This window comes from Dendrobates tinctorius, unplaced genomic scaffold, assembly GCF_039654945.1.
Source record: "Dendrobates tinctorius isolate UK_male_01 unplaced genomic scaffold, ASM3965494v1 ptg000059l, whole genome shotgun sequence".
NCBI lineage: Eukaryota > Metazoa > Chordata > Amphibia > Anura > Dendrobatidae > Dendrobates > Dendrobates tinctorius.
In genome coordinates this window covers 20,685,806-20,709,133 of record NW_027361727.1, presented here as the reverse complement: position 1 = coordinate 20,709,133, position 23,328 = coordinate 20,685,806, and the positions used below count along the sequence as shown (strand labels likewise).

Below are 23,328 nucleotides of genomic sequence, written 5' to 3'. Positions count from 1 at the left end.
AGTATAAGGGAGAAGTCTTCAGGTAACTAGAGAGATGGGCGGGTTCTGTTTACCTACAAATCCACCCAGGGGTGTGTCTGAAAACGCCTATAGTAAAAGGCTTTGTAAGTGTGTGAAGGACCTGTGATGAGGTCATAGCCATGTGACCCAGTGGGCGTGGCTATGGACCATATAAGGGTCACAAGGAGTGAATGCTGGGACCTGATTGGTCCAGTTTGGAAGGTCCTGTGAGGAGAAGGATCTCCTCGCTAACAGCCTGTGGAGCAGCTGTGTGGCAGAATCCTGAAGGATAGTTATGTATCTCAAACTGGGTGGCTTTGAGATGGAGACTTGTGTATGTGTGATCAGCAATATCATGGCTGAGGTATTGTTTCTAAGTATAAGGGAGAAGTCTTCAGGTAACTAGAGAGATGGGCGGGTTCTGGTTACCTACAAATCCACCCAGGGGTGTGTCTGAAAACGCCTATAGTAAAAGGCTTTGTAAGTGTGTGAAGGACCTGTGATGAGGTCATAGCCATGTGACCCAGTGGGCGTGGCTATGGACCATATAAGGGTCACAAGGAGTGAATGCTGGGACCTGATTGGTCCAGTTTGGAAGGTCCTGTGAGGAGAAGGATCTCCTCGCTAACAGCCTGTGGAGCAGCTGTGTGAGCATTGGCGATGTGTGCCTGAGAGCTCCCTGGAGGGAACTAACGTATGCGATAGTGAAGCCGCATAAGGAACCCTGACGGGTGAGATAATGATGAGGCTAAATAGCCTGTTTAATGGACGCTATGCTGTAATGTAAAGCTATACAATGGACGCTATGCTGTTGTATATTGCTGCTGTGGTTTATGATGGTGAATAAACCTCACGGACTGATATGGTTTTATGGAAAACCCGTACCGGATGTGATTTATTTGCTGCCAAGCGAGTGTCCCCCAACCTTGAATGACAGCGCTACCTCACAATTGGTGGAAAAGGCTATGGGCAGTGGTGTAGCCTTGTTGCTGGGAGCAGCGGATAAGGACTGCAAAATTCAGTGGCAAAGAGCAACGCTGAGCCAGGAGTGCTGACGGTTGTGGAAGCCATGTGATGTGCTGCTGACCGGCCACGTGTGAGCAGAGCCTGTGACGGCCTGCAAGTGGGGAAGCCACTGTCCGGCTGTGGTTCTGGAAACCATGGGGCGGCCTAGTGAGTAAGGCGCTGTCCAGATCAGTGAGCCCAGTGCGGCCACTTCCCCAGGAGAAAGAGACTGGTGATTGCTAGGGTGCCTCTGCGGAGAAGAGGTACCCGAGGACCTGTGTGGGCAACACAGGAGTAACGGACTGGTGTTCGTGTGGTACTGACCTGGGTCAATGAGTAAAACGGTGACTCGTGTGGCCGACACAGGTATCGGACAGGTGTTCGTGTGGTACTGACCTGGGTCAGTGAGGAAGACAGTGTACCTGGAGGGTTTAGTGAGGAAAGGTCCTGGAGGGTCAGCCCTGTGAGCAGAGTCGGATCCCAGGAGCACGTGGTGTGACCTTGGACCTGGTGAGGCGCGAGTGTTGGGCAGTCTCAGGCGGAGACAGATGTCCTGAAGAGCACCCGCCGAGCCCCTGGACCTGGTGAGGCCGGTGTGTGGGGAGACCCTGGGAGGAGGGTCGCTCCCTGAATCGCACCCACTGCGCCGTGTGTTGGACGGTCTCAGGTGGAGACAGGAGCGTCCTGAATAGCACACAGTCAGGACAAGTGAGTTTTTGTGGTGTGTTTTTTCTTCTCTTTTCTCGACTCAGCCTGCAGTGGCTCAGTGGGAGTCAAGAAGGTGACAAGCGGCTTGATGTGGCTCAGTAGGGTCACAAAGGTGACAAGCGGCTTCCGGTGGATCGGCGGGTCCACGAAGACGGCGCAGCAGGAGCTGCAGTGACTCCAGCCGCTGTGTGTGTGAACAGCAGCCGGTGGTGCTGGTGATCGGTGACAGCAGGAGCTGTGGTGGTGCCAGCAAGGACTTGTGTGGTATCGTAAGAGACATAGGTGGTGCCAGCAAGGAACTGTGGTCTGAGAAGACCGGTATAACGGACATGGGGAGATCCCGAAAAGGGGTGGAGTCCCAAAAGGGGGCGGTGACCCAAATTGGGGTAGTAGCCCAAAAGGGGGTGGAGTCCCAAAAGGGGGCGGTGACCCAAATCAGGGTGGTAGCCCAGAAAGGGGGTGGAGTCCCAGAGGGTGGTGGTGACCCAAATTGGGGTGGTGGTCCAGAAAGGGGCCGAGTGTGAAGAAATGGCAGCACTGGTTGGCTCAGTGAGTATGTCTGGGAAACCGCAGTGTGCGTGTATGTCGTTTCCAGAATGTGGGTTATACTTTCTGAAGCATGACGGACCGCAAGTGTGTACTGTGATGCTGCACCGGGAAGGAATCTCGGGACGGTTGGACTCCAAGAGTCAGGTGACTCTGGTAGGAACTCCTCTCACTTTCTGTCTGACTGAGAAAATGGCCCAGGTTCGCTGTAAACATGGGGTCACGGTGAACTATGTGCTAGACAGAGTGGTGTTTGAGGGGCCCGGAGGAAGTGAGTGCCAAGGTGGCAGGATACCACCAGACTTAGTGTATACCTTGGAGGGGGGCCGGGATTTTGTCACGTTGGATGACCTATGGTACGAGGATGGAGACGTTCCTACTGTTGGACTAAGGCCTCTTTCACACTTCCGTTTTTGACAATCAATCAAGATCCGCCAATTTTGAAAAAAAACAGAGCCGCCATTTTTCTTTGCGGATCCGTTTTTTTCCCCATTGACTTTCATTATTGGCGGATCCTGACTGATTGCCGTCCGTTGCATCCGTTTTCTTGAGGATCCGCCACAATGTTAGTGTCCGTCAACATCCTCAAAGATTTCCAAACGGAGCTTGTAACGGTTTTTTTTGCCGGCGGATCCTCCAGACACTGAATTAACCCCCCCAAAAAATTCTCTCTCTCTCTCTCTCTCTCGCCAGCGGTTCCTTTAAATTTCCTCATTTTCAGGATCCTTCTAAAAACGGATCCTGTGCCATCCGTTCACATCAGTTGAGAACGGATCCGCTTGTATGCCTTTTTGGCGGATTTTAACTGATGCAAATAACTGAAGTGTGAAAGAGGCCTAACCAATACGAAGACGCTGACGCCTCCTAACGTGGACAGGCCAGACGTAGGGGCGACCAGAGAAAGAATTCCGTCAGATGAATTTACTGACCTGACGTCACCTGAAGGGTACCACAGTGTGAATGAGAATGGTGTGGTAAACAAAAAGAGCGGAGCTGACACACGGATAGAGAGTGTCTTGGGGGTTCACCGTACGATGTGGTGTGAAGGTGTCATGTTGTTGCCAGTAGCCACCACTAGGACAGAATCTAGTGCTGTGCTGACTGAAACTCGTGACAAAACTGACGCTGACCTGGTGGGTAAGACGGCGGAAGTAGTCACATGGTTAGGGAGTAACTGGAGGGATAACTTAATCTCTGGGGGTAACTGTGGCTCTGAGAAAGAAAGGGAGCACAGAATAGAAGGGCTACAGAAAGAAGTCTCTGAGCTCAAAGGCCACATGGTAACGTGGCAAGGACTGAATAAGGCCCTCAGAGAGGAGGTGGATGAATGTGTCAAACGAGAAAGAGTCCTGAGACAAACGGCTGAGCACAGGGTCGAGGAGCTCAAGAAAGAGATCTTGGAGCTCAGTGGTCACCTGTCATCCTGGCAAAGTGTGAACAAGAACCTCAAGGAAGAGATGGAGGAACTCAGAGGAGTAGTTAACAGTCTTCTGCGGGAGAAATTGGACGAAGACTTACCGCGGGTGAGCGTGAGTGATAATAAGACAGAACTGCCAGTAGCCATAGTGGCCAAGGGTCATGAAGTGGTCCAACAGTGTGAAATTGATGAGTTAAGAACTGAAGAAGACAGTCACCCGGTCGGGTCAACTGTAGTGAGGGAAGTATCCGTGGTAAGGCCAGAGCCTCCTGGCCTGGAAGAGAGCAAGACCACTTCCTTCAAGACTGTGGTTGACGTTCCAGAAGACATGCAAGACGCCTGTGCGGAGGAAGGTGTGCATGAGGCTTTCAAAGAGGCGGTTCAAGGCGTGTGAGGTGCACTGGGCACCTGAGACTCGGCATTTAGTGATAATATCCGCCAGAGAAGATACAGCAAACCGGGTAGCTGTCCTGAAAGAGATGCATTTGCAGTGTCTCCACGTCAAACAGTTGGTCAGGCAGAGTAATGTGAAAGCTGCTCGACGCCTGTAGTTAGCCAGGGAGGCTATTGATTGGCTGGGTTTGCAGAAAGTCGTGGTTCCGGTACCCAAAACTCTGATTGGGAGAATCATTGGAAGATCCGGGAAGGTAATGCAAGACCTTGTGAATATCTCCGGTGTGGTGAGGGTGAGGATCCCTCCTGATAAAGAAGACCCGGTATCCAGTGAAGTGGGTAGAATTCCCATCATCGTAGTTGGCTCCATGGAGAGCCTGAGAGACTTTCGGATGCTCTTGGAGTATCGAGTGGGGTACCTGCAGGAAATTGAGCAGTTGAGGCTGGACCGTCAGCGAATTAATAAAGAAGTACAGAATACCAGGTGGCGGCCGCCTCCAACCCAAGATGTAAGGACCCGAAGGGTTCCTCCAAGTAGTGACATGGCAGGTGGCCGAAGAATGTCAGCATGTGGCAGTTCGACAGGCCGTGCGAGGCTGAGATCGCAGTTCCTGTGAGACGCTGAATGGGTCAGACTCAGGCCAGACAGTAGGACCGTTTAAGACTGATGGTCAGTGGGAGAACGGTCAGGTGATGAAGCGCACTCTAGGAGGGTGGTGACTAAACAGTGTCTGATGACGCAGACAGCCTGCAACTGGAGGGTCAAAGACAATGACCGATATTTTGACCGCTGGGGGCGGGGGAGGCCTAACGCAGAGATAAGGCCGTATGACAGATATAGACGGTTCTCTCGACCTGGGGGGCAAGGTGTAATGAGTGCCCGGTCTCGAGATCCTGGTGTAAGATTGTGTGTTCAACCCCACAAGTTTGAACAGAGGGGCGGGGTATGTGGTGTAATGACCACTGTGTCCACTAGGGGGCGCTGTGTTGATGTCCCAAGAGAACGGATGAGTGGCAGAATCCTGAAGGATAGTTATGTATCTCAAAGTGGGTGGCTTTGAGATGGAGACTTGTGTATGTGTGATCAGCAATATCATGGCTGAGGTGTTGTTTCTAAGTATAAGGGAGAAGTCTTCAGGTAACTAGAGAGATGGGCGGGTTCTGGTTACCTACAAATCCACCCAGGGGTGTGTCTGAAAACGCCTATGGTAAAAGGCTTTGTAAGTGTGTGAAGGACCTGTGATGAGGTCATAGCCATGTGACCCAGTGGGCGTGGCTATGGACCATATAAGGTGGCCAGGGTAGGTCACAAGGAGTGAATGCTGGGACCTGATTGGTCCAGTTTGGAAGGTCCTGTGAGGAGAAGGAACTCCTAGCTAACAGCCTGTGGAGCAGCTGTGTGAGCATTGGCGATGTGAGCCTGAGAGCTCCCTGGAGGGAACTAACGTATGCGATGGAGAAGCCGCATAAGGAACCCTGACGGGTGAGATAATGATGAGGCTAAATAGCCTGTTTAATGGACGCTATGCTGTAATGTGAAGCTATACAATTGACGCTATGCTGTTGTATAGTGCTGCTGTGGTTTATGATTGTGAATAAACCTCACGGACTGATATGGTTTTATGGAAAACCCGTACCGGATGTGATTTATTTGCTGCCAAGCGAGTGTCCCCCATCCTCGAATGACAGCGCTACCTCACAGTACAAGAATATAACTACTATAATACTGCCCCCTAGGTACAAGGATATAACTACTATAATACTGCCCCTATATACAAGAATACAACTGCTATAATACTGCCCCTATGTGCAAGAATATAACTACTATAATACTGCTCCTATGTACAAGAATATGACTACTATAATACTGCCCCTATGTACAAGAATATAACTACTATAATACTGCTCCTATGTACAAGAATATAACTACTATAATACTGCTCCTATGTACAAGAATATGACTACTATAATACTGCCCCTATGTACAAGAATATAACTACTATAATACTGCGCTTATGTACAAAAATATGACTACTATAATACTGGTCCTATGTACAAGAATATAACTACTATAATACTGACCCTATATACAAGAATATAACTACTATAATACTGCTCCTATGTACAAGAATATAACTACTATAATACTGCCTCTATGTACAAGCATATAACTACTATAATACTGCTCCCTATGTACAAGAATATAACTACTATAATACTGCTCCTATGTACAAGAATATAACTACTATAATACTGCTCCTATGTACAAGAATATAACTACTATAATACTGCCTCTATGTACAAGCATATAACTACTATAATACTGCCCCTATGTACAAGAATATAACTACTATAATACTGCCCCTATGTACAAGAATATAACTACTATAATACTGCCTCTATGTACAAGAATATAACTACTATAATACTGCTCCTATGTACAAGAATATAACTACTATAATACTGCCTCTATGTACAAGAATATAACTACTATAATACTGCCCCTATGTACAAGAATATAACTACTATAATACTGCTCCCTATGTACAAGAATATAACTACTGTAATACTGCTCCTATGTACAAGAATATAACTACTATAATACTGCCCCCTATGTACAAGAATATAACTACTATAATACTGCCTCTATGTACAAGAATATAACTACTATAATACTGCTCCTATGTACAAGAATATAACTACTATAATACTGCCCCCTATGTACAAGAATATAAGTACTGTAATACTGCTCCCTATGTACAAGAATATAACTACTATAATACTGCTCTTATGTACAAGAATATAACTACTATAATACTGCTCCTATGTACAAGAATATAACTACTATAATACTGCTCCTATGTACAAGAATATAACTACTATAATACTGCCTCTATGTACAAGCATATAACTACTATAATACTGCCCCTATGTACAAGAATATAACTACTATAATACTGCCCCTATGTACAAGAATATAACTACTATAATACTGCCCCTATGTACAAGAATATAACTACTATAATACTGCCTCTATGTACAAGAATATAACTACTATAATACTGCTCCTATGTACAAGAATATAACTACTATAATACTGCCCTCTGTGTAACATAGTAACATAGTTTTGAAGGCTGAAGGAAGACCTTATGTCCATCTAGTTCAGCCTATTTTTAGTGCAGATGTTCTGCATTGTTGATCCTGGGGAAGGCATAAAACCCACAGAGTAGAAGCCAATTTTCTCCATAGGGAAAAAAATTAATTCCTCTAACCTGGGTCAACCATCTACCTATAATATTCTGTTATTCGTAACCTTCTATACGCATTCCATGATTAAGCCCTTTCAGGGTGAAACGCGTAGGAAAGTGCTCCCCTCCATATGCCTCTTTATGTTGTTTTTACTTGATGGTAAGAAGATTTTATATTTTCAATAAAGCAATTGTTATTTTATCTCCTGGAGACGCTGGAAAATCTTTTTCTATGTTGTGCATAACCTTCTATACTGTTACAAGAAAAGCCTCCATTCCTTTCCTAAATTCATTCAGTGAGTTGGCCATCACCACTTCCTCAGGAAGAGAATTCCAGAGCCTCACTGCTCTTACCGTGAAGAACCCTCTTCTAAACTGGTGCAGAAATTGTCTTTCCTCCAAACGAAGAGAATGCCCCCTTGTTCTTGTCACAGTCCTTGGTACAAACAGTTCATTGGAGAGATCTCTGTGTTGCCCTCTGATATACTTGTACATATATATTAAGTCTCCCCTAAGTCTTCTCTTTTCTAGAGTAAATAGACCTAATTTTGATAACCTTTCTGGGTATTGTAGTGAACCAACTCCATTTATCATTTTAGTAGCCCGCCTTTGAACCCTTTTAAGTTCAGTAATGTCTTTCTTGAGCATCGGCGTCCAAAATTGCACACAATACTCCAAGTGTGGTCTGACGAGTGATTTGTACAGAGGGAGAATTATGTTTTCATCTCGTGTCCCCAGACCTCTTCTAAGGCTAGCCCCGCCCCCGCAGGTAGTTCCGCCTACGGACGCATGACGCTGCATGCGTCCTGCGTCCCCTATCTTTAGCAGTAATTGTAGCGTCTGTTTCTCCTTCCCATGGGCATAACCTTACACGTATCTGTGTTAAACCTCATTTGCCATTTTTCAGCCCAATTCTCCAATTTACTCAAATCTGTCTGTAGTTGCAAACTGTCCTCCTTTGTGTTAACTACCTTACATAGTTTTGTATCATCTGCAAATACTGATATTTTACCCTGTAAGCCATCCACTAGATCATTAATATTTTAAATAGTAGGGGGCCCAATACAGAACCCTGTGGTCCCCCACTAGTAACCCTGGCCCAATCTGAGTATGCCCCATTAATAACCGCTCTTTGTTTTCTATCACTAAGCCAGCTACCTATCCATCTACACACATTTTCCCCTAGCCCAAGCTTTCTCATCTTACTTACCAATCTTTTATATGGGACAGTGTCAAATGCTTTAGAGAAGTCGAGATAAATGACATCCAATGATTCTCCTTGGTCCATTTGAGAGCTTACATCCTCATAGAAGCTGATCAGGTTAGTTTGACAGGAGCGATCCTTCATAAATCCATGTGGATATGGAGTTAAACATTTATTAACATTGAGATATTTCATAATGGTATTGTCACGGTCATACACCGCCTCCAGTGGGGCGAATTTAAATAATAAGACGTGCAGCTGGATACGCCGCCTCCAACAGGCGAATTTAGGTATTACATGTAAATCTGGAAACCCCGCCTCCAGTAAGGCAAACTTAAATAATAAAGGGGGAACCTGGGTAACATTAACAATGGTGGGCCCTGCAATAGGAAATGGGGAAGTGGAGACCTCCTGTACTCCCCTGAGCCAGTGTCCCTGCACTCCTAAAGTTCCCTATGCCGGTTCCGCATCGGGCGACGCACAGGAACCTAAAAACCCTAGCTCTCCCTGAACCTAAACCCTCACTAGGGAATTAGTCGGTGCAGAAACTAATCCCACCACTGCACTAAACACACATGAGGGAAAATGACAATACAGGGGAAACACCACTTAGCTTTGCTCTGTTGCGTACGCTCCTAGCAACAGAGCCCACCACCTGTGTGCATCTTCTCCTCCACCCGGATCCATCACCATAACAGGATCCTTCACCATAGTTCAGCCTTGGAGCAGAGTCCACCACTAATTGCAGCTGCCTAGTAAACAGAGTCCCAAAGATGAGTCCAGCTTCTGCCAAAAAGTCCAGCATGCTTGAGTCCAGTTTTCAGCAACCAAGTCTCACCATCGTCGCCACTCCACCAAGCCATGCCAGCACTTCCTGCCGACACCATAAACTGTGACTCCACCACACCATGACAGCCCTTCTTGCAGACCACATAGCTGCCACTCGTCCCCTCTGGCTGGGCTGCGCAGGACTCATGTTCAGCTCCTTCCTCACCCAGGCTTGCTTCCCAAAATGACGAACACATTATCACCAACAGTGATTGAACACACCTGGCTCTCTTTTATAGAGCCTCACACCTGATTTATAATTACGTGCACTAAACCAAAGAAACTAAAGTGCACTACCACTCACCACCACCGGGGCAACTTAGAATGAACGACACCACGTGTAATAATTCTAATGGCCACCGGGGGCAATCACATCACTTTGGCAACTAGCCAAAGGAAAAAAGTTCACTTATCCATTTAAACTGTCAGATCCACGCTGGATCATGACAGGTATCCCTTAGAAACCCTTCAAAAATTTTACCCACAACAGATGTTAAGCTTACCGGCCTATAGTTTCCAGGTTCCCTTTTACACCCCTTTTTGAATATTGGTACCACATTTGCTTGCCGCCAATCAAAAGGAACAGACCCTGTTTCTATAGAGTCTTTAAATATAAGGAATAGAGGCCTGTCTATCACATTACTTAACTCCCTTAATACCCGAGGGTGAATGCCATCAGGGTCTGGTGATTTGTCAATTTTAATCTTACTAAGGCGGTTCTGCACTTCTTCCTGGGTTAGGCAGGTAATACTTAATGGGGAGTTTACATTATCACTCTGCATTTCTCCTGGCAAATCCTTTTCCAGTGTGAACACTGTTGAGAAAAAAGTATTTAAAACATTTGCTTTTCCCACATCGCTCTCTATGATTTCACCCTCATTGTTCTTTAAAGGGCCGACACCATCAATTTTAATCATTTTACTGTTTATATAATTAAAGAATAGTTTGGGGTTTGTTTTACTTTCCTTAGCAATGAGTCTCTCAGTTTCCACTTTTGCTAAATGTATTTGTTTTTTACACGTTTTATTTTTTTCTCTATAACTTTTTAATGCTTCTTTATTGCCTTCTTGTTTTAGCTTCTTAAATGCCTTGTTCTTGTTATTTATTGCCCTTTTTACATCCTTATTTAGCCACATTGGTGTTCTCCTGTTCCTAGCCCTTTTATTTCTGTACCGTATGGCTAGCTCGCAGTGGGTGTGTAAAACTGATTTAAATATTTCCCATTTATTTTCTGTGCTCCTATTTTTGAGGACATTGTCCCGATCAATTCGGCGAAGGTCCTCTCTAAGCTGATCAAACTTTGCTTTCCTGAAATTCAGCGTTTTTGTAACCCCCTTCCAGGGCACCTTACTGAAGGACAAGTGGAATTGTATTATATTGTGGTCACTGTTCCCTGTACAAGAATATAACTACTATAATACTGCACGTATGTACAAAAACAAGAATATAACTACTATAATACTGCTCCCTATATACAAGAATATAACTACTATAATACTGCCCCTATGTACAAGAATATAACTACTATAATACTGCCCCTATGTACAAGAATATAACTGCTATAATGCCGCTCCTGTTATGATTGAGTCACCGTAGGAGGCAAAAACAGAAATGCTAGCTAAGTCCAGAAAACCAGAGAGGTTGGCAGCTATCGGATTGCAGACCCCTGAACCTATCAACACAACTAGCAGTAGCCGTGGGGGGTTACTACGATGCCCTAGACCCCTCGATCACAGCCGGAGGACTAAATAGCCTAAAGACAGAAAGGGAAAACTAAACTGCCCCAGAGCAGACCCCAAAGCAAAAGGCAGCCCCCCACATATAATGAAGCAAGAAGAAAGAACACAACACAGAGAGAAAGATAGACTGAGCAAAGACGGGGCCCAAGCTAACTAGATAGGAAAGGACAGGAAGGCTGCTGTCTGCAATCCGTGAAAAACCCTATGAAAATAGGAGCCAACAGACTGATAGTGAAAAAGGCCCTGAAGACGCTAGGCTTCAAAAAGACTATGTCAGTACTCAGGAATATTCTGAAGACAGAGCAACAGGCAAAAGGAGATTCAGCTCACCCCAGCAGGGAATGGCAGAATCCAGAAAAGCAGGGCAAACAAAAACAAAACACAAATGCTAAAAGGCAAAGCAGAAAACTTAGCTTTAGAGGAGCAGGAATCAGACTGGTCTCTTAGAAGTCCACAGAGAAATCACCCGCAGGGCAGAAGGGCGTCGGCAGCCTTATATCCAGTCCATGACTCCACTCAGTCAGTCATCATCATTAGGCTCAGGTGCCTGATAATCAGGCTCATTACCTTCCTTTACCAGAATAGGGAGTTCACCAGACCTCAGTGACGAACGGGAAAATGAACTCACAACAGTACCTCCCCCTTGAGGAGGGGTCACCGAACCCTCAACCACGCCACCAGGGCGATCAGGGTGAGCCCGATGAAAGGCACGCACGAATCTTTTGGCATGAATATCAGAGGCAGAGACCCAGGAATTATCTTCCTGACCATAACCCTTCCACTTAACCAAATACTGGAGTCTCCGTCTAGCCAGACGGGAATCCAGTATTTTCTCTACCTCATATTCCATGTTACCTTCAACCAATACAGGGTCCGGAGGTGCCACCCCAGGAACAACTGGTTCAACAAACCTCTTCAACAAGGACTTATGGAACACATTATGGATTTTAAATGTGACAGGAAGAGCCAAACGAAAAGAGACCGGATTAATAATCTCCAAAATCTTGTAAGGTCCAATAAATCTAGGCTTAAACTTAGGAGAAGCCACCTTCATAGCAATATTTTTTGATGATAGCCACACCATATCACCAATCTTAAACTGGGGACCAATGGTCCTATGTCGATTGGAAAACCGCTGGGCCCTTTCCTGGGAGAGAGATAACTTATCCACCACTTGGTCCCAGATCTGGTGCATTCTCTCCACCACAGTGTCAACACCTGGGCGGGCAGAAGGCTCCACCTGCCCTGAAGAAAATCGAGGATGAAACCCAAAGTTACAAAAAAAAGGTGACATCAAAGTGGCAGAACTAGCTCTATTATTTAAAGCAAATTCGGCCAAGGGCAAAAATGAAACCCAATCATCCTGATCAGCGGAAATAAAACATCTCAAATACGACTCCAAGGTCTGGTTTGTTCTCTCTGTCTGCCCATTGGTCTGAGGGTGAAAAGCAGAGGAGAAGGACAACTGAATTCCCAGCTTGGAACAGAAAGTCCTCCAAAATCTAGACACAAACTGAACTCCTCTGTCAGATACAATGTTCTCAGGAATCCCGTGCAAGCGAACCACCTGTTGCAAAAACAGGGGCACCAACTCAGAGGAAGACGGCAACTTAGGGAGTGGTACAAGATGAACCATCTTAGAGAACCTATCACAAATCACCCAAATAACAGTCATTCTTTGAGAGACCGGCATATCAGAGATGAAAACCATTGAAATATGGGTCCATGGCCTTCTGGGGACCGGCAAAGGCATCAACAACCCACTAGAGCGAGAACAAGATTTAGATCGGGAGCAAGTCCCACAGGACTTCACAAAATTCCTGACATCATGAGACAAGGTGGGCCACCAAAAAGAGCGACTCACCAGATCTCTAGTACCAAAAATACCTGGATGACCAGCCAATGCAGAGCAATGAACTTCAGACATCACTCTCTTCTTCCACTGGTCAGGAACATACAACTTTCTACTGGGACAACGCTCAGGTTTGTCCTCCTGGAACTCTTCCAGAGCACGTCTCAAATCGGGCGAGATGGCAGAAAGAACTACCCCTTCGCCTAAGATGGTAGCAGGCTTGGTCAACACAGGAGAATCAGCAAAGAAGCTCCTAGAGAGGGCGTCTGCCTTGACATTCTTAGTTCCAGGAAGAAAAGAGACCACAAAATCAAAACATGTAAAAAAGAAGGCCCACCTAGCCTGTCTAGGGTTCAAGCGTTTAGCCGACTCTAGGTAAATCAAATTCTTGTGGTCAGTGAGGACCACAACTTGATGTTTAGCTCCCTCCAACCAATGTCTCCTCTCCTCAAATGCCCATTTCATGGCCAACAGTTCCCGATTCCCCACATCATAGTTACGTTCAGATGGAGAGAACTTTCGGGAAAAGAAAGCACAGGGATTCATTTTAGATGTTACAGGATCCTTTTGGGACAAAACAGCTCCTGCACCAATCTCAGAAGCATCCACCTCTACCTGGAACGGGAGTGAGACATCAGGTTGCCGCAAAACCCGGGCGGAGGTAAATCTTCGCTTCAGCTCCTGAAAGGAAGCAACAACCTCCGGAGACCAATTCAACACATCAGCACCCTTCTTAGTGAGATCAGTCAATGGCTTGGCAATACTAGAAAATTTTGCTATAAATTTCCAATAAAAATTAGCAAAACCCAAAAACTTCTGGAGGGCCTTCAAAGAAGTGGGCTGAACCCAATCATAAATGGCCTGTACCTTGGCCGGGTCCATTTCAATAGTTGACGGAGACAAAATAAATCCCAAAAATGAAATCCTCTGTACTGCAAAAAGGCATTTTGATCCTTTGACATACAGGGAATTCTCCCTCAAGATCCGGAACACAGTCCGAATATGTTCCACATGAGAATCCCAATCCCTGGAGAAGATCAAAATATCATCCAGATAGATAATCAAAAATTTATTGACAAAGTCTCGGAAAATATCATTCATGAAGCACTGGAAGACAGAAGGGGCATTAGTGAGCCCAAAAGGCATCACCAGGAACTCAAAATGTCCCTCCGGAGTATTAAATGCCGTCTTCCATTCATCCCCCTGCTTAATGCGGATAAGTTTATACGCCCCCTGAGGTCAAGCTTGGTAAACCAGCAAGCACCTCTAACTCTAGAGAATAGATCCGAAATCAGGGGTAACGGATACTGATATTTAATAGTAATTTTGTTGAGGGGACGATAATCAATACAAGGCCTTAAAGAACCATCCTTTTTGGCCACAAAAAAAAAAACGGCACCTAAGGGTGACGAGGATGGTCTAATATGACCCTTCTCCAACGCCTCCTTAATATAGGACCGCATAGCCTCGTGCTCGGGTACAGATAAATTGAAGAGCCGACCTTTGGGAAATTTACACCCCGGGCTCAGTTCAATTGCACAGTCATAACTCCTATGAGGAGGCAAAGACGCAGACTCATTCTCACTAAATACATCATAAAAGTCCGCCAAATAGTCAGGAACATCATGCGACTGAGGAGAGGTGGAAAAAACCGGAGCCTCACTAAAGGCACACCGACAACCCCAACTCACCACAGACACAGATTTCCAATCCAAAACTGGATTATGAATTTGCAACCAGGGAAACCCCAGAACAACGGCATCATGCAGACCATGCAACACCAAAAATCTGCAATTTTCTTGATGGTCTGGGGCGACCCGCATGACTACCTGGGTCCAAAACTGAGGTTTATTTTTCGCCAAAGGAGTAGCATCAATCCCCCTCAAAGGGATAGGCGTCTGCAGAGGTGTCATCGGAAATCCACAACGTTTAGCAAAATCGAAGTCCATTAGGTTTAGCGCTGTTCCCGAATCCACAAAAGCCTTGGCGGAAAATGTGGACAGGGAGCAGATCAGAGTAATTGCCAGAAGAAACTTAGGTTGAACACCACCAACAGAAAACGTGTGTGCAAAGCGTTTCTCTCGTTTAGGACAAACAGAAATAATATGCGAGGCATCTCCACAGAAAAAACACAGCTTATTACGCCTTCTGAACTCCTGACGTTGCGCCTTAGACAAAACTCTATCACATTGCGTAGGTTCAGACGTCTGTTCAACCGGTGGCAACACCTCTCGTGCAATCCTGCGTTCACGTAAACGCCGATCAACCTGAATGGCTAATGACATAGAATCGTCCAGACCAGAGGGAACAGGAAATCCCACCATAGTATCTTTTACGGCTTCTGACAAACCCTTCCGAAAGAGAGCAGCCAAGGCATTATCATTCCAGGTAGTAAGGACCGCCCACTTTCGGAACTTTTGACAGTACAACTCTGCAGAATCTCGACCCTGGTTCAATGCCAACAGGGTCTTTTCAGCCTGATCAATAGCATTAGGTTCGTCATACAACAACCCCAAGGCTTGAAAGAATGCGTTCACATTAGTCAGAATAGGATCATCTGGTTTCAAAGAAAACGCCCAATCCTGGGGATCGCCACGCAGCAAAGAGATGACAATTTTAACCTGCTGCGCGGAGCTCCCTGACGAGTTAGGCTTCAAGGCAAAAAATAATTTACAATTATCTTTGAAACTCAAAAATTTAGATCGATCCCCAAAAAACACATCAGATGTAGGGATCTTTGGTTCAACAGCATGCGAACGAGCAAGGTAGACGGAAATTCCCCGCACTTCCGCAGATAGCTGCTCCACACGATCAGACAATTGCTTTATCTCCATTGAGAGAAAAAAAAATTCCCCCTACGGCCTCAGAGATATAGAGGAAAGAATATACACACACCTTTTTTTTTTTTTTTTTTAAACACCATTCTTTCCTGCTATTGAGTACCCTAGGATCTGCGGTATGGCGGGTGATTCTGTTATGACTGAGTCACCGTAGGAGGCAAAAACAGAAATGCTAGCTAAGTCCAGAAAACCAGAGAGGTTGGCAGCTATCGGATTGCAGACCCCTGAACCTATCAACACAACTAGCAGTAGCCGTGGGGGGTTACTATGATGCCCTAGACCCCTCGATCACAGCCGGAGGACTAAATAGCCTAAAGACAGAAAGGGAAAACTAAACTGCCCCAGAGCAGACCCCAAAGCAAAAGGCAGCCCCCCACATATAATGACGGTGAAGCAAGAAGAAAGAACACAACACAGACAGAAAGATAGACTGAGCAAAGACGGGGCCCAAGCTAACTAGATAGGAAAGGACAGGAAGGCTGCTGTCTGCAATCCGTGAAAAACCCTATGAAAATAAGAGCCAACAGACTGACAGTGAAAAAGGCCCTGAAGACGCTATGCTTCAAAAAGACTATGTCAGTACTCAGGAATATTCTGAAGACAGAGCAACAGGCAAAAGGAGATTCAGCTCACCCCAGCAGGGAATGGCAGAATCCAGAAAAGCAGGGCAAACAAAAACAAAACACAAATGCTAAAAGGCAAAGCAGAAAACTTAGCTTTAGAGGAGCAGGAATCAGACTGGTCTCTTAGAAGTCCACAGAGAAATCACCCGCAGGGCAGAAGGGCGTCGGCAGCCTTATATCCAGTCCGTGACTCCACTCAGCCAGTCATCATCATTAGGCTCAGGTGCCTGATAATCAGGCTCATTACCTTCCTTTACCAGAATAGGGAGTTCACCAGACCTCAGTGACGAAGGGGAAAATGAACTCACAACACGCTCCTATGTACAAGAATATAACTACTATAATACTGCCCCTATGTACAAGAATATAACTACTATAATACTGCTCCCTATATACAAGAATTTAACTACTATAATACTGCCCCTATGTACAAGAATATAACTACTATAATACTGCTCCCTATATACAAGAATATAACTATTGTAATACTGCCCCTATGTACAAGAATATAACTACTATAATACTGCACCTATGTACAAGAATATAACTACTATAATACTGCCCCTATGTACAAGAATATAAGTACTATAATACTACTCCCTATATACAAGAATATAACTACTATAATACTGCCCCTATGTACAAGAATATAACTACTATAATACTACTCCCTATATACAAGAATATAACTACTATAATACTGCCCCCTATGTACAAGAATATAACTACTATAATGCCGCTCCTATGTACATTAATATAACTACTATAATACTGCCCCTATGTACAAGAATATAACTACTATAATACTGCCCCTATATACAAGAATATAACTACTATAATACTGCTCCCTATATACAAGAATATAACTATTATAATACTGCCCCTATATACAAGAATATAACTACTATAATACTGCCCCTATGTACAAGAATATAACTACTATAATACTGCCCCTATGTACAAGAATATAACTACTATAATACTGCCCCCTATGTGCAAGAATATAACTACTATAATACTGCCCCCTATGTGCAAGAATATAACTACTATAATACTGCCCCCTATGTGCAAGAATATAACTACTATAATACTGCCCCTATGTACAAGAATATAACTACTATAATACTGCTCCCTATATACAAGAATATAACTATTATAATACTGCCCCTATATACAAGAATATAACTACTATAATACTGCACCTATGTACAAGAATATAACTACTATAATACTGCTCCTATGTGCAAGAATATAACTACAATACTGCCCCTATGTACAAGAATATAACTACTATAATACTACCCCTATATACAAGAATATAACTACTATAATACTGCCCCCTATGTACAAGAATATAACTACTATAATACTGCTCCTATATACAAAAATATAACTACTATAATACTGCTCCTATATACAAGAATATAACTACTATAATACTGCTCCTATATACAAGAATATAACTACTATAATACTGCTCCTATATACAAGAATATAACTACTATAATACTGCACCTATGTACAAGAATATAACTACTATAATACTGCCCCTATATACAAGAATATAACTACTATAATACTGCCCCTTATGTACAAGAATATAGCTACTATAATATTGCCCCCTATGAACAAGAATATAACTACTATAATACTGCCCCTATGTACAAGAATATAGCTACTATAATATTGCCCCCTATGAACAAGAATATAACTACTATAATACTGCCCCTTATGTACAAGAATATAGCTACTATAATATTGCCCCCTATGAACAAGAATATAACTACTATAATACTGCTCCTATATACAAGAATATAACTACTATAATACTGCTCCTATATACAAGAATATAACTACTATAATACTGCCCCTATGTACAAGAATATAACTACTATAATACTGCCCCTATGTACAAGAATATAACTACTATAATACTGCCTCCTATGTACAAGAATATAACTACTATAATACTGCCCCTATGTACAAGAATATAACTACTATAATACTGCCCCCTATGTACAAGAATATAACTACTATAATACTGCCCCTATGTACAAGAATATAACTACTATAACATTTTCTGTGTCCTATGTGTTAGAACAGGGAGTGGGATATTCTTTAAATAGGAACCTAGACGGATGGTTTACAGGTATTTTACTCCTTGACACTTTATTATTTGTTTATTTTTGAGCCTCCGCCACAATTGAAAGAAGCATCTCGGCATTGTTAGTACCTGACATCACCAAACATACAGGAAGAATACAACCTGTTAGGACACCTAGCAGAGGTGGAGACCAAACTTCACGGGAGAAAAGTTGGATTTTTTTTGTTGAATACTTGTGTCCCTTTTGAGCATAATAAAAACACTGGCTTTATTTTGCATTAGCCCTTCATTATAATCTCTTCTGTAGAGCAGTGAATACATTTAGCTGTTTGTTTGTTTTTATTTATTTTGTTAATTACACTCTGCCAGTTGTCCTTGTATTTTGCCTTTGTCTATTCAAAGGTTAATTGAGGCTGGTCCAAACTAGTTAGAGGGGTTTTCTGTTTTTTGCCTGCAGTTAACAAGTGATTTCCCCTGTTTTTGTTCATACAGGGGTCCCAAGTAGGGAAACCTCTTTATGTTGTTCGTATGCCCTGATGGGGTGTATGAATAGGGGTTGAGACACTGTATGGCTCCATTCACATCTGTGTTTTGGATTTCTACTCGGATACAGATTTTTTTTTTGTGCCTGACAAGTCGTTCCATTATTGTTTGTGACTCTCTGTGTTACGTTTCTTGCCTTTAGGTGCTGGTCCTCCATAGGGAAGGTTGGGGGACCGCAGCCCTTATCCCTAATGAGCAGTGGCTGTATGGCGAGGGGAGTGGTCCAGCATGAGATTAACCATGCACTTGGATTTTACCATGAGCAGAGCCGGAGTGATCGCGATGAGCATGTCGATGTCATGTGGCAATACATCAATGGAGGTACAACGTCATCAGTTGTATGAGTATTATGATCCTTTCATTGCTTTGCCTGATAATAAACCTCTATTAGGTAATTGTTATCTAAGCTATTCCCTATTTCATCTTTTCGAGAGATGAAGCTACGCAACAAACGAACGCTCCAGACAGAACCCAAGGCACCACATAAATGAGCGGAGCATTAGTCCGCCCTGCCCCGGAGTATTCCTTATAATGTTGTGATGTAACTGTATAGAAATCCTTCCTAATCCATAGTACAAACATGGCACCAGGAGTAACTATTATATTACTCAGTGCGTTTTTTTTTCTCTTATGTAATTGCAGATGATTGGGGTGAATTTGATTTGGTTGATACAGACAACATGAATCTGCCGTATGATTACGCTTCAGTGATGCACTATGGAAGGTAAGTCTGCTATCTTGGATCCATAGACTTGTGCACGGTGTTTTGTTTGTTTGCTTTTTTTAAACACATAAAATGTGAAAAAGCAAAAATGTAGATGCCATTTTATATGGATTTTTTATTATTTGTTATATAGAATGAATCTGCATATAACAGTGATTATTATGCTCCAGAGCTGCACTCACTATTCTGCTGGTGCAGTCACTGTGTACATACATTACATTACTGATCCTGAGTTACATCCTGTATTATACTCCAGAGCTGCACTCACTATTCTGCTGGTGCAGTCACTGTGTACATACATTACTGATCCTGAGTTACATCCTGTATTATACCCCAGAGCTGCACTCACTATTCTGCTGGTGCAGTCACTGTCTACATAAATTACATTACTGATCCTGAGTTACATCCTGTATTATATTCCAGAGCTGCACTCACTATTCTACTGGTGGAGTCACTGTGTACATTACATTACTGATCCTGAGTTACATCCTGTATTATACTCCAGAGCTGCACTCGCTATTCTGCTGATGCAGTCACTGTACATACATTACATTACTGATCCTGTACTGATCCTGAGTTACATCCTGTATTATATTCCAGAGCTGCACTCACTATTCTACTGGTGGAGTCACTGTGTACATTACATTACTGATCCTGAGTTACATCCTGTATTATACTCCAGAGCTGCACTCGCTATTCTGCTGATGCAGTCACTGTACATACATTACATTACTGATCCGGAGTTACATCCTGTATTATACTCCAGAGCTGCACTCACTATTCTGCTGGTGCAGTCACTGTACATACATTACATTACTGATCCTTTACTGATCCTGTATTATACTCCAGAGCTACACTCACTATTCTGCTGGTTCAATCACTGTGTACATACATTACATTACTGATCCTGAGTTACATCCTGTATTATAGCCCAGAGCTGCACTCACTATACTGCTGGTTCAATCACTGTGTACATACATTACATTACTGATCCTGAGTTACATCCTGTATTATACTCCAGAGCTACACTTACTATTCTGCTGGTGCAGTCACTGTGTACATACATTACATTACTGATCCTGAGTTACATCCTGTATTATACCCCAGAGCTGCACTCACTATCCTGCTGGTGCTGTCACTGTGTGCATACATTACATTACTGATCCTGAGTTACATCCTGTATTATACTCCAGAGCTACACTCACTACTCTGCTGGTGCAGTCACTGTGTACATACATTACATTACTGATCCTGAGTTACGTCCTGTATTATACCCCAGAGCTGCACTTACTATTCTGCCGGTGCAGTCACTGTGTACATACATTACATTTCTGATCCTGAGTTACATCCTGTATTATACTCCAGAGCTGCACTCGCTATTCTGCTGATGCAGTCACTGTACATACATTACATTACTGATCCTGTACTGATCCTGAGTTACATCCTGCATTATACTCCAGAGCTGCCCTCGCTATTCTGCTGATGCAGTCACTGTACATACATTACATTACTGATCCGGAGTTACATCCTGTATTATACTCCAGAGCTGCACTCACTATTCTGCTGGTGCAGTCACTGTACATACATTACATTACTGATCCTTTACTGATCCTGTATTATACTCCAGAGCTACACTCACTATTCTGCTGGTTCAATCACTGTGTACATACATTACATTACTGATCCTGAGTTACATCCTGTATTATAGCCCAGAGCTGCACTCACTATACTGCTGGTTCAATCACTGTGTACATACATTACATTACTGATCCTGAGTTACATCCTGTATTATACCCCAGAGCTGCACTCACTATTCTGCTGGTGCAGTCACTGTGTACATACATTACATTACTGATCCTGAGTTACATCCTGTATTATACCCTAGAGCTGCACTCACTATTCTGCTGGTGCAGTCACTCTGTACATTACATTACGTATCCTTTACTGATCCTGAGTTACATCCTGTATTATACTCCAGAGCTGCACTCACTATTCTGCTGGTGGAGTCACTGTCTACATTACATTACTGATCCTGAGTTCCATCCTGTATTATACCCCAGAGCTGCACTCACTATTCTGCTGGTGCAGTCACTGTGTACATACATTACATTACTGATCCTGAGTTACATCCTGTATTATACTCCAGAGCTGCACTCACTATTCTGCTGGTGGAGTCACTGTATACATACATTACATTACTGATCCTGAGTTACATCCTGTATTATACCCCAGAGCTGCACTCACTATTCTGCTGGTGCAGTCACTGTGTACATACATTACATTACTGATCCTGAGTTACATCCTGCATTATACTCCAGAGCTGCACTCACTATTCTGCTGGTGCAGTCACTGTGTACATACATTACATTACTGATCCTGAGTTACATCCTGTGCTCCAGAGCTGCTGGGTCGCCCTCCCAGGTCTGTGTGGTACTCGGTACCGGGCCGGTCTCTCAGAAGGGAATGTCACAGCAGCGGTGACCCGGTCCGTGGCCCTGGGCACCCATGTAAAAGGGGTTGAGTTGGGAATAAAGTTTATAGATGAATGATTTGTGACGCCACCTGTGGTGTTCGGCAAGGGAGGTGTTAAGCCGACGCTGCAGACAGATCATAGAATCATAGAATCGTAGAGTTGGAAGGGACCTCCTGGGCCATCTGGTCCAACCCCCTGCTCAAAGCAGGATTCGCTAAATCATCCCAGTCAGATGTCTGTCCAGCCTCTGTTTGAAGACTTCCATTGAAGGAGAACTCACCACTTCTCGTGGCAGCCTGTTCCACTCATTGATCACTCTAACTGTCAAAAAGTTTTTTCTAATATCTAATCTGTGTCTCCTCCCATTCAGTTTCATCCCATTGCTTCTAGTCTTTCCTTGTGCAAATGAGAATAAAGTTGATCCTTCTACAATGTGACAGCCCTTTAGATATTTGTAGACAGCTATTAAGTCTCCTCTCAGTCTTCTCTTTTGCAAACTAAACATTCCCAAATCCTGCAACCTTTCCTCATAAGACAGGGTTTGCAGACCGGTCACCATTCTGGTCGCTCTTTTCTGAACTTGCTCCAGTTTGTTGATGTCTTTTTTAAAATGTGGTGCCCAAAACTGGACACAATATTCCAGATGAGGTCTGACCAAAGAGGAGTAGAGGGAAATAATGACTTCACGTGATCTAGACTGTATGCTTCTGTTAATACATCCTAGAATTGCATTTGCCTTTTTTGCTGCTGCATCACACTGTTGACTCATATTCAGTCTGTGATCTATTAGTATACCCAAGTCTTTTTCACATGTGCTGTCACTTAGCCCTATTCCTCCCATTCTATATATGCTTTTTTCATTTTTATTGCCCAGATGTAGTACTTTGCATTTCTCCCTGTTAAAAACCATTCTGTTAGTTGCTGCCCACTTCTCCAGTTTATTTAAATCTTTTTGAATCCTCTCTCTCTCTTCTCTAGTATTAGCTATCCCTCCTAGTTTTGTGTCATCAGCAAATTTAATCAGTTTACCCTCAATTCCTTCATCTAAATCGTTGATAAAGATGTTGAACAATACAGGGCC

General features: G+C 43.8%; 1 protein-coding gene across 2 annotated transcripts in view; it reads left to right on the top strand.

Moving 5' to 3' along the window:
• Window positions 1–23,328, top strand: part of LOC141092411 (embryonic protein UVS.2-like) — a 55,223-nt gene that overhangs the window by 16,757 nt on the left and 15,138 nt on the right. For both annotated transcript variants that reach the window (XM_073578546.1, XM_073578547.1), the window contains exons 6-7: window positions 19,193–19,371; window positions 19,693–19,774. In XM_073578546.1, coding sequence (XP_073434647.1) covers window positions 19,193–19,371; window positions 19,693–19,774 — 261 coding nt within the window. The remainder of the gene's footprint in view (window positions 1–19,192; window positions 19,372–19,692; window positions 19,775–23,328) is intronic.